The sequence below is a fragment of the Rhamphochromis sp. 'chilingali' genome (assembly GCF_963969265.1).
Source record: "Rhamphochromis sp. 'chilingali' genome assembly, chromosome: 3".
Lineage (NCBI taxonomy): Eukaryota > Metazoa > Chordata > Actinopteri > Cichliformes > Cichlidae > Rhamphochromis > Rhamphochromis sp. 'chilingali'.
Window position 1 is genome coordinate 34,174,199 of NC_137931.1, and position 12,495 is coordinate 34,186,693.

The 12,495-nt window shown below is 42.2% G+C and overlaps 1 protein-coding gene across 1 annotated transcript in view; it reads right to left on the reverse strand.

The window, feature by feature from the left end:
* Positions 1–11,409, reverse strand: part of atp10a (ATPase phospholipid transporting 10A) — a 44,699-nt gene extending 33,290 nt beyond the window's left edge. The window contains exons 1-3 of the mRNA XM_080877617.1: positions 10,731–11,409; positions 4,628–4,832; positions 3,371–3,456 (exon numbers count right to left, since the gene is read on the reverse strand). Coding sequence (XP_080733743.1) covers positions 3,371–3,456; positions 4,628–4,832; positions 10,731–11,158 — 719 coding nt within the window. The 5' untranslated portion in view covers positions 11,159–11,409. The remainder of the gene's footprint in view (positions 1–3,370; positions 3,457–4,627; positions 4,833–10,730) is intronic.
* Between the last annotated feature and the right edge of the window lie 1,086 nt (positions 11,410–12,495).

A 12,495-nucleotide genomic window follows, 5' to 3' on the forward strand; every position in this document is an offset into this window, starting at 1 on the left:
GCACTGATATTAAAGACAGGTCAGATATAATGCATTTGTTTTATTGGGACGGCTCATTTAGGAACAGATTGGGCTTTATGCTGCCGATCAACTAAAGCGGGACTCGACTCCTGCTCTAAAAGGAGCAACCTTTGTAAAAGATGGAGTTACTCCAAAATACTCACTGAATCTAATTAGAATAAAGAGCCACGAACTCCAACAACACTTTATGACTCATAGAGCCAAAATCCAGAGAAGCAGCAGTCGGCGTCTGGGGAGAAAGACTGCATGATTTGTTGTTCTCTAAATCCTCAAAGAACCTGCGCTGTAGTGGCCATATCTTTGCTATTTATGTACCTTTGCTATTATAACTTGTAGCTGAGAAGATCTCAGAGCCGATCCATCAAAATTTGAAAAATTGCACACGCTGACAGCATTAGAAGAAGCTACAAAAACAAGACATGTTTTCACTGAAGCAAAAGGAGAAGCTAGAAACAATTAAAACTACATTTCCAAAGTTTTAAATGAGGCAGTTTAAATTAAAATTTAAGCTTTTGTGTCAAAATGACATCAAAATATTTAAACTTTCAAGCTTTAGAGAAGCTGACCAGTCTAACTTTCTCCAAAACAGAATCTCAGATTCTCAAAAACCAATACTTTTGAAAGAAAATCACCCGAGCATCCGTTTCTCAAGGCTGGACTTCTGCAGCTCCCTCCTCTCTGCTATAAATCAAACATCACTCTCTCACAGTTCTAGCAAACAGCATCACGTCAGCCCGATCCCTGCGTTTCACCTCTGGCTCCCTGCACTTTTCACAGCTTTGTACTTAAAGCTTTAAAAAACACATCTGGGTCTGGGCCTGAGCTACACGAGCTACACGAGCTCTTAGGAATCAGTTCGTAGCCTCAGATCCTCAGCGTCCACCTGGCTAATCACCCATGTATCCTATCATCTTTCAGGCAAGTTTTTGCCTGGTGTGTATTTTTAACCATCACATTATAACCATTTTGCTTGGCTCTCTGTTTAACTTCATTAGCCTGTCTGTTAAAGCTCTTTATAAACTCAGAGCCGCTATAAAAATGATAAAATAAAAATAATGTTGTTATTACTACATGGTGTTTCACTGAGGAAGTACCCCTGTATTCACACCACATATTGCTATCAGCAGTAGCTGAGGTCTGCATTGCTGTGAAGAGTAGTTCCATTTCTGCTAAAGCTACAGTGCCAATTTACTGCAGTACTATAAATAAAGAAAAAGTCAGAGTCTGCAGGTAAAGGCAACACTACCTGAGGTTAAGTGCAGGACCATAAATTGGCACCCATTCTTCTACTCATCCCCAGGAAAGTCGGAAAATTATTGGAAAGACGTATTTGATGCCTTTAACGAGTGTTTCCACTATGATATTACAAAAGATCCAAAAATAGCCTGAGCAGACACATCCAGAAGGCTTCTCGGGCGAGGGGTGCCATATATTTGAAACAAATCCAGTTAGGAGGTCCCATAAAGTGTACTTCAATTAGACGGCGGAAACCTGACCCCCGCGGCATTTACCACCGCGGGTAAAAAGAGTGGGAATAGATATGCGTTATGACCTCAAATGGCTGTGTGAGATGTTCAATATAAACCATTTTGTCCAACATAATGCAATTAACAGAAAAGTGACCAAGTCTGACCCACACAGGAAGTATTATGTAACCAATAGCTACAGGCAGCATGAACACAACTGCACGCATCAAATATCCAAGCGCTACTGCAGGACTGCAGACGCGAACGGTCCTGACTCATTCTGAGGAACGTCGAAAGGTGTCTCGAGCTTCGCCTTGGAAAACGTGCGTCAAAATCAAAGCAGCAGAAACTCACATATTCTGACTTCTCGTCTCTTATATGAGCAAAGCTCAAAAAGTCCCAGAGAGATGCTGCAAATGCAACTCTGCAGCATCTTTCATCCGACTCCGTCACGATCTGAGAGTTTGGTGCATGAATATGAATGATCTGTGCTTTTCGTTTTTAGGTTGTTCCAGGATTTGAAGCTTTGTGTTTGCCCAATTTGTCTTACTTGTTATCGTTCTGAGTTTTTGCACTTGTGAAATCAAATCCTGGCGATGAAGTTTATTTTTGTGAGTTCGTGCCTTTTCCTCGCTCATGTTTGCCGTGCGTCATCTCGTCTCCGTGTTTAGGATGTGTCTGTTTTACTCTAACACTCGGGCTGTCACTTGTGTCTATGTTTTGGGCTTTACTTCCCGTTCGTCCGTCTTCACCTGCGTTGATTACTTCCCGTTTCCTGTTCTGTCTACTCTTTGTCCACTCGTCTGGTTCACCCATCCTAGCTTGTGTTTTGCATTTTTTCTCAGTGTGTTACTTCAGCTTTAGTTTAGTTTCTTGACTTTACTTAACTTTTAGGTTTTCTTTGCTCACTTCTTGCTCATTTTGTAAACATTTAGTTTGTAAAAAGTTAATCGGCATCGTGACTTTCAGGTTCTCTATGTCCTGAAACATTAGCCTGTTAGCTAAGTATTTAGACCACCTGTCACAACAATTATATTATTTATGAGGGAAATTAACAAATCTTTTTCCTAATGACTGCAATTTAGCATCTTAATCATTGTTATTTTGTAAAATAATACATTTTAAAATTCATTGATAGAATTATTCATTTTGTATTTGCCAATACTGTTAATTTAGAACATCTGTGGCACAAACCTTACACTGGGTGACCTGGAGACAAATATACTGTGGAGATGACACACAGAGGGTTTTAAAATGTGAAAATCTGTCATCTCACACAGTGATGTGCTTTCCTTTCCTGGTAGCAGTTAAGGAAAAGTGGAGATGGACCAGAGTTATTATAGTTCTGCAATTTTTATTTATTTTTTATTTCATGTTGAATGTTTTTAATTCACTTTCCCTTCAGTGAGATTCCAGAGTGGGTTTTGTTGTTTCAGGTTTTATTCTCTGGAAATGTTTCTTAGTCCTTCCTTTCTTATTTCTTTGTTGTACATCGTGCACACACCATTTCCGCAACAGACAAAAGAGAGTGAAAACACACACAGGGCTCATTATCTGCAGGTTCTCCTGGTCACGAGACAGCACATACACCTTCAACTGTTCAAACCCTGCGCCCTTTTTCCTGGGAAAGCAAATTTTAATCTCGACTTGGAAAAACCGTTTGAGTCATAATTACGAGTTGGAAACTGCTGGCTTCTCAACAAACCACAGTTTCGCATTATTTCCAGTCAGAAGCCAGCAGCAGGCGATACTCCAAACAACACTGCATTCATTTACAGGGAAACGAAAACAAGACTTTGATATCACTAATACACTCGAGCATTAGAAGCTGCTGTGTGGCAGCTGCAGCCTCACGGCAGTTGCGTAGAAAAGGCGGGACTCACATGTAGCCTCTGAATCTGTTCAGGTCGTTGTTGGGCTTTTCACATTCGATGATGCTGTTGTACTTTAGAGGGTCAAACTCGCAGTCCTGCAAACAGAAAGCAAACAATACTCAGGTAAAGAATGCAGCTTCAGGTGACAGGTGGAATATTTATCCTTTCCCCAGGAAGTACAGTTACACAGCATTACAAAACACTAATGCCCAAACAGCCCATCCGAGATAGGATAAAGTGAAGGAAGTGAGACTCCCACCTGCACTCATTCTATTATTTCCTCTGTTAGTTGACTAAAGTTGCAGCTAATGGAACGTATTAGTCTTTAATAGGGCAGTTTGCATATTAACTAGATTGATTAGGCTGCACTGTTTGAGCTGACTTACCCTTCCTCTAACCACCATAAAAAAACTCAATGACTTTCAACTCAGAAACCACCCACACAAGTTATTTAATAAATGATCAGCTTGTCTTGTTGTTAAACAGTTGCTTTTGGACCTGAGGAACTTTCCCAAAATCAAGTCCTCCTAGTTGTAAATCAGGCTCCGGGCGATTAGCGCCTGGTTTTTGCTTCCCACGCGCACCAAAAACAGCAGCGTCACAACTGCTGGCCTGTTGCGCTCCGGCTGGTCGTGCACCTCTTGCCGGGTTTGAAGAAGCCTCGTTTAACCTCTCCCACCTCAGCAAAAAGATCAGCATTAACCTCCCTGCATTCTCTCCTAGCACGTTTCTCAGCTCGCAGCTGTTGCGCACCTGTGGGCCAAAATAGGCTTGATGGCTTTGACTGTTACACATGTGAAATACTACGTTAAAAATGGCTGATATTGCTGAATATGTCTATACTGCTTCATTTCACAACTATTGCTGGTGGGCAGGGCGCTCGTGTGTGACAGCTTTCAAATACACGAGTGCAGATTTGTACATGAGTGCAAGAAATGTAGCTCTAGATAAAATCTAGTATGACCAGTGACAAAGTCCAGGCCTCATTAAGATTTTATAGAGAACAAGACATGAAGTTCAATTTGCAAAGAGAAAGACTTTCTCAAATATTAATTAGAATTAAAATAAAAAACAAACAGCCATGGATTTTAATTATATCTTATTTCGAGGGGACTTTTTACAACGTTAACTCCCCCGCCTGCCATAAAGAGACTCCTGACAACTAAAAGTTGGAGAGAACTCAAAGTTTCAACCTGTTAAAAGTTTTTTCTTCTGACAAAAAAAGAGAAAACACAGCAGAGAGGAAGTGAGAAGCATCCATCTCACCAGGTCGTAGAAGCTGCGGACCACCTGCCTCTGCTTCAGGTTGGTCTCTCCATCCAGGGTGGCGGTCTCGATGTGGCACAGGCGGTCGGGGTCGCTGGAGCTCAGCAGCAGCACGTCAGCGGGGAGGATCTCGTTGCATCGCAGCCTGATGAAGTCTCCCACCCGCACCTCCTTCCAGTACTTCTCCACATAGCGTCTCTCTGCTCTGGCGGAACAATAAGAGGGCGAACCGTGAAAGATGCAGAGCTATTGTTTTCCACAGTTCAACAATCTAAAAATGGAAACTTCAGCCCGTCCTCCATAAATCTGGACAGCAAACACGTTCCACGCAGAAACAGGACGGCCTGTTTGTTGATGCTAAAACTGGTGAAAGCGACTGCGACATTCCTCGCGGTCAAGCACATTCAGCTTCACTTCTTCCTCAATATGTCAGTCAAAGGAAGTACATGATGCCACTATTATAAATAATGAATTACTCTGAAACTTTTCACGTCAGTAAAGCTTATTACCGACATATAAACAGTCCCGGAGCCTGAACAACAGAGCAGCATGACGGGATGCAGCTTTACGTTTACCCCTTGAAGAGGCCTCATAGTAAGATCTGCCTATATCTATATCTGTCACATAGTTTCAAGTCACGAGGAGCCACTGAAGATGGAAGAGGCAGGTTTGAGACCCCCGGCTCAGATGAACATCTTCAGAGAGTACTTCTTTCCATTTAAAGAAATGAAAAAGTCTTTTTTTTAAATATATAAGAATTTTTATGCAGTGGTTTTACTTGTTTGGCATCAAACCGGGTTGTATATAACCCATGAAATATAATGAGTTTGATTAATCTGTCTTTGATAAACATTACTGATAAAACACAGGTTGCGAGGATCGGCTTCCTTCCTTGCTTTTTTCCTTCTGGCTCCAAGCGATCCGAACAAAATTTTGTGGTTAGAAGCCTTAAAATAGAAACATATTTCAAAAACAGGAAACTTAGGCCTTGTGTTTGTTGACCTTATATAAAATTTGCAAGTCAGCTGACTAACCCTGCCGGGCAGAAAGGGTAAGACTGAAAATGTCTGAAAAACACTTACATAAAGTGCACTAATTTAGCTGAACATAACATTTGTTGTCATAGGGACAGCTTCCTGTGTCGTAATGAAAGTGGTCCTGTCCGTGTCTCTGATTGGTCACAAGATGCACCTCTTTCGTGCGAAACATGCTTGTAGCTATAGTGATAAATCGTGGTTTGATTTATCGAGCTGATAACCACCTTCTTATGACCTCTGAGCCTGATTGATGATTTTAGGATAAGCGAAACCAGGTAAAGAAAATATATTGTGGATACGTTGAACTCCATAGTGCAGAGCCTAGGAGTTACTAATTCATTACGACCCTCCCTACATTAATATGAAAACATTCCTTTCCGTGAACTTTGACAGTCAAATACATTCAGTGCCAGCAGAAAAAAATTACTTTTAGCTCTAGTCTGCATTCCTCGTCTGACAAATAAATCTTGGAGTGAACAAAAACACAACGAGGACGATAAATATTTGCAAAACCACATGAAAATAAATTTATTATTGAGTGAAAAGAAGCAGGAAGATGAAGGAGGAGGAAATAAGAGATGTCTCACACTCTAGAAACGAATACTCGAGTGCATACTTTGGATATTAGAAGCAGTGACATTGGCATCAGTCCGTTAATAAAGGGAAAAAATAGACTATGACAAGCTGCAACTAATCAACCTGAAGCTGATTCTAATCCAGAATTACTCTGACTCGTGTGTGCTCCTATAGAGGAATCCATCTTTGACCTGGAGAGTGGAACAAATGATAAGAACTAAAAGGATTTGCTGGTTGTGAAGCCGTTCCCCCACCCGTGCCAAAAACAAAGAATGACTGTATTTGTTACTGTGGGGAACCAGTTCCTGTAATCCACACTGTTAACAGATTCACACATACCCAAAGCTTTCCGCGAAGCGCACCGCCTGATAAAAAGTACGCCGACAGTCACAGGTGTGTCCTGCGGCGCTGCTTAAAATGTTCAATTAATCTCCACACTTCAGCGATCGCTTATTCATTACTCAGTTATGGCAGAATATGCCAGCCTTAAAGAGCTGAGGTCGAACTGGTTGAGAGACTCGGAGTGCAGATGGTTTCCAGCTGTTGGCACCCTGTGCAGCAGATTAGGTGCAAACTATTTACATTCCACAGAACTACATTTATTTGCACCGATCTTCAGGGATTGTATAACACAGCCAGTCCCAAACTTTACGCCACCACAGCCCATAAAAAAAACAAAACAAAACAAAAAAAGCTTCATGACTGATCGTCATGTGAGCCAAAGACTTCCGTTTCTTTTTGTTTCCATTCATTAAGCTCCAGTTTTGCTTGTACAGATCACACACCTGAAGGGTTCGGGACCAAAAACAAAAGTGAACAAGAACATGTAAATTATGTTGTTGGTTTTTTCCTCGATATAACATACATTTAAGGCTGGATCAGGTGACCCTGAATCCTTTCTTAGTCACGCTGCCATAGGCCTGCACTGCTGGGGGCTTCCCATGATGCACCAAGTGTTTCTTCTTTACTCTGAATTTAATCATCTGTTATTATAATCACCCCAGCTGGTCACAGGAGATGGCTGCCCTTCCCTGTGTCTGGTTTTGCCAGAAGTTTCGTCCTGTTAAAAGGGAGTTTTTCCTTCCCACTGTCACCAAGAGCTTGCTTATAGGGTCATCTAATTTTTGGGGTGTTCTCATATTACTGTGGGGTCTTTACCTTGCAATACAAAACACTTGGATGTGACTGTGTTTGTGATTTGGCACTATATAAATAAAATTATTGTACATGACTTCTTGCAGTTCATCTGTAGTACTTTCGATGCCTATCAAAATAAAATCCCTGGGACTGTGACATCAATTTTAACCAGTATTTATTTTAAATGGGGTTTAATTTACCCAAACTTCAAGTGCATTTTGGACAAAAATAACATAAAAAGGCATATATCTGTGTTTAGGAAGATATATCAGATTCTTTGTCTCAACTACCAACTGTTTTTATGTGTGTAATGGGTGGTTTTACGCATAACCACAGACTCAGTAAAAGATGGACGTAGCCTATGCTGGATGTGAGCCTTCTCTGTGACCTCATAAGGCACTTTGCTGATGAGTTTATGGGCTCAGCTGCCACAAAAAGATGAAGGTTATTTTATAAATTATGCTCATAGCTGATTTTTTAGTGAATGCTCATTGGCTAAGGCCTTGTCAGTCACAATTTGTTAGTGTATGACCACGCAAACACTCAGGTCAAGTCTGTTTGTTTGGTCCATCTGTGACATACAGTCTATAGTGCCAAAGGTAAAAAGTTTTTAGAGATATGCAGGTCAGCACTCTTTACATTTCTACTCTGAGTGTGACGATTCCACACCGTGTACTACATGTACGTTGTAAACATAGGCTGGAAATAAAAGATGGACACGACCGCTGTGACGTTAAATCTCGTTAACAAGCCTCGAGCTGAGTGTTTTCCCAGTCGCCATATGTTTGGGAACTGGAGGTGATGAGGGGAAGATCTTACTGAGATACCGTGTGGATAATCCTCCTTTCTGACTCTAATAATGAAAAATAAAAATATTCATGACCCCATAAACTCATCAGGTAAGTTTCAGAGGTGAAAGAGAGCCATAGATATATGTATCGCAGGAAGTCTTTTTGTAACTGGAGACTCGCCACCTGGTGGCCATTACACAGAATACACCTCCACGCTGACTGATCTGTAGTTGTGAACAATGGAGCTGTTGACAACACTTTAAATGAACAAAGAAGAAGAAAAAAATCCGATCTATGCAAAACATCTCGTATAACCTCGTATATGCGGATACTAATCTCAGAGATAACCCAGTATCAGCCGAGTGACATACCAGTCAGGCTCTAGCTGAGAAAGGAAACATTTTTCACAATGTTGCCACCGCAGAAAAAAAGTTCACTCATGTCCAGCCCTGACACAACAACTTAGGTTCAGCACTCAGCTAAAACTGTGGAGTCACTAAACACTGAGCCTTTTGATGACGGTGAATTATGCTCTGTGCATGGACCACAGTGCTGCTTTTCATTAGCAAAATACAGTCTGCGTACACACACACACACACACACACACACACACACACACACACACACACACACACACACACACACACACACACGGAGTCAGGAAAATGGTCAGAAACAGGTCATCAGGTTGGCTCATAATAAGCAGAAACAACACAGAGGCAAGAGGCTGAGCTATCACAGTTTCATACTCCTCTGAAACCGAGGTGACCACAATATTCTGGACTTGCATGAAGGGACGTCTGTGTGCACTTAATTTGCTTTTTTTAGTGAGGGGGGGCACAAAGCTTTTTGTGTACCTACTGTAACCTGTTGACGGTTTGGTCACATCATCAGCAGTTATGGTCAAGATGACTAACAGGTTAAGAAACTCCTCTTTATGCTTAACTACTTAAACTGAATCTCCACACGATTAAATCTGCAGATATTTTATTTGTAATTGAAATTGTTCACAGTCTGGCTGCTCGTCCTCTCTCCGTGACTTCATTAAACAAAATTAAAGCGCGTACATGTGGAGCAGAGAGCTTTTGGGCAGTCGAGCGTCACATACCTGGAATGCTTTGGACAGTTTGATAAACTGTGCCGTCAGAAAGTAGAATACATACTGAAAAAGCTTACCATTTCTAAAAGAGGAAAAAAGGTCTGCATAGCCACGTCTTTGTTTCTGTGTGCTTTGAAGTGTTTCTGGAACACCTGTGTGTGACCCGCTCAGGTGTAAATTAGCAGCAGTGCTAAATTCTGCCTTGTTTACAATCCTAAATTATCATATTGAAATCCATTATCATGCGCTGTGCCTGCTATATGAAACAACAGCAAAGGAAACACTGCATCTCTTAATGCTTTGTTTAAACCTGTAAATCAGTGCCTACCTACTGGCTGGATACTAGAGGGGCGTGTGTGTGTGTGTGTGTGTGTGGGGGGGGGGGGGGGGGGGGGGGGGAATTTCATGTGATAGGTTTGCCTGATGGGTAAAGTGTCTAACTTATCAATACAGACAGCACGCTGCCATCAGTCTGACTGAGTCTTTGTCAACGAGCACAACACGAGGGGACTCGACTCCACTGGCTGCCAGCTGACTGTATCCGAATACTCTAGTATTGTAGTATTCTGTATTAATACAATTTGCTCTAATCTTTTTCTCTTTTTTAACCAAATTTATTTGTACTTTTCTTTGTTTTGATTTTTAAATCACTGTTGCACATTTACACTTCTGCACCTTCTCGCAGTATAAGAGCTTACTGGGAGCCTGCGGCACTTTTATTTTTACTTTGTTGTTTATTGTAGACTGCACTAGTTTTATCCTTTATCCTGCTGCTGTAACACAACAGTGCGAATCAATAGCTGTAATAGTTAAATGTGAGTTTCTGTCTGTGAACAGCAACAAATATGTGATTTTCAACAGTTATCACAGTTAATTGTTGTATTATCAGAAACACACTGTGTGGAATTGCCAACTGGTTGTGCTGACAGTGTTGGTACTCTTGACCAGTTTGTAAAACAAACAAACAAACAAACAAACAAACAAACAACTGAAGTGAGAAAACTTTATCTTATAGGATAAAACAGTTACTGACACAGTTGAAAAGGGTGATAAATCACAGTATATGTTACTGCAAAATGTTAAAAATCCCTATAATATTGGACCATGTGTGAACATTAAGATAATAAACTACTGTATACTGTGTCACTGTGTTCCTGTGAGCTGGTGCTTCACACTCTGTTCTGTGTATATTTACATATTTGGGTTTCCTTTGAATGGCAGCAGCCTGGCACGAGCCTGTGTGGTTAAATGTAGCACATTTACAGCAGGCTCTTGTTCAATGATGTGCATTTTCTCCTCTTAAACAGCAGAAAGTACAAAGTTAGGGAGCTGTGGACGCCATGAATGAATGTGTGTGTGTGAGTGGGGCTTAGCAGAGAGACGCTATAAAAACACATTCCCCCAAAGTTCTGCGCAGCAGCTGGACACCGCTGGCTGCAGGATCGAGCCGAGGCCCAGCTTACCTGCTGTAGACCAGACAGTCCATGTGGTTGATCTCTTTATCGGACCTGTGTCTCCTGTAGTCTTCCCACAGGTCTTTGATGGCGGTCACGGACAGGATGAAGACCACGGGAGCCAGAGCGAGCTCGGGCTGGAACGCGTTGACAACCGGAACAAAGTTGAGCAGAGCGATGAAGACGAAGTAAACATTGGCGAACCTGTGAAACTGTTCGAAGAGGTTCTTTGGCAGGAATGACAGCACTGTGTATTTGGTCGTCTTAATCTTGTTGTTTGCATAGTGTCGGTTGGGGTTTTCGTCCCCTTTGGCGCAGTCGTGCAGGATGTTTGCGTGGACAGTCCTGGTTTTGTTCTCTTTGGGTTTCTTCTTTCTTTGCCGTGCGGCTGGCGGAGCTTTGGCCATCCCGGCGTCCTCCTCGCTGTGCCGCGCCATAGCCAGCTCCCCCCAGCTTCAAACTTTCCCACAGTTTACTTGACACACGCGCACAGGAAAAAAAAAAAGCCGCCTCCCAAAGTGGTGGCTAAGTTATCATTCTTCCACGGGGGTCGGGAGTCTCTCCGTGGGGTCACACTAGCAGTTCCATTTCCTCCATGTCGACTCCTCTTTTCCAGAGTCAGAGGAAAACTTTTGCTTGTTGAGCGTCTCCGCTTTTTTTCTCCTGCTGCTGGAAAAGGATGCTGAGGTGGGGGGGGGGAAGGGGAAAGGGGGGACGGCTCGGATCTGTGAGCCATGCGGATGGGCTTAAGCCGCTGGATGTGCGCAGCTGCGGGGTGTGCAGATCAGCCCGTGTGCGCAGGCTGAGCGCAAACAGGACGTGCGTGAAGGGTTCAGGGGGTCGCACTCCTCTGGAAATCTGACCCGGAGGGAGGTCCCTCCTCGAGCCAACCTGGGTGTTTTTTGTCTGTAAGTGCCACGCGGTAATATTGGGTTTGCACCGGCCCACAGGAAGCAGCAACACATCCAAACTCGGTGTTTTTGACTTTGTTTAAAAAAAACTGTGGCGCTTAAAAGAAGAACTCCACGTGGAGAGAATCTATCGTGAGAGTGGGATGTTTTTTTTTTAAATGCGTGTTTAAATAATCCTTATTATAGAATTTCTCTTTAACACGGTGTTTGTATAATACAGCAAATACAACATCACCACGCCGTTAATCATCCAAAGAGAATAAATGTATAAAATATAGTTGACACAAAAATATAAACGAACATCAGTTTGCGCGCAATCGTTGTATACTCTAGCAGTGGTTCCCAAACTATGGGCGACCCCGCTGCTGGGACAAGACACACTGCAGATGCAGGTGGAGTAAAACATAAAGCCAAAGTTGGTCTTTTATGGACAATAAACAGCCTCGTGACTTATCCACGGGCTTTCTACGACCCTGAACTGGATATTAGTTTGAATGGATGGATGAAGGCTAAAAACTGTGGGGTGTGGGCAAGCCAGCAAAAGAGAACAGGCAAAACAACATAATTATAGTGCAATGGTGGAGAGTGAATGATTTTGTGTCACAATGTGAAAGGTGTGCACAACAGCACCTTTTTTTGATGTCAAACTACGTTGATGTTTGTGGGCTTCTGATTGGCCAACATTTCTTCATGGTTACAGATACAGTGCCACCTGTTTCATTAGCATGCTCTTTCCAGTGCTTGAGATGATTTTCTGCCTTTTCATATTGATGGAGTTATTTTTCAAAATGAAATCCCTGTTTGAAAAATACCTGTAGAGAATAAAATTGAATATATCTTTATTGTCATTGCCAAAGGTATAT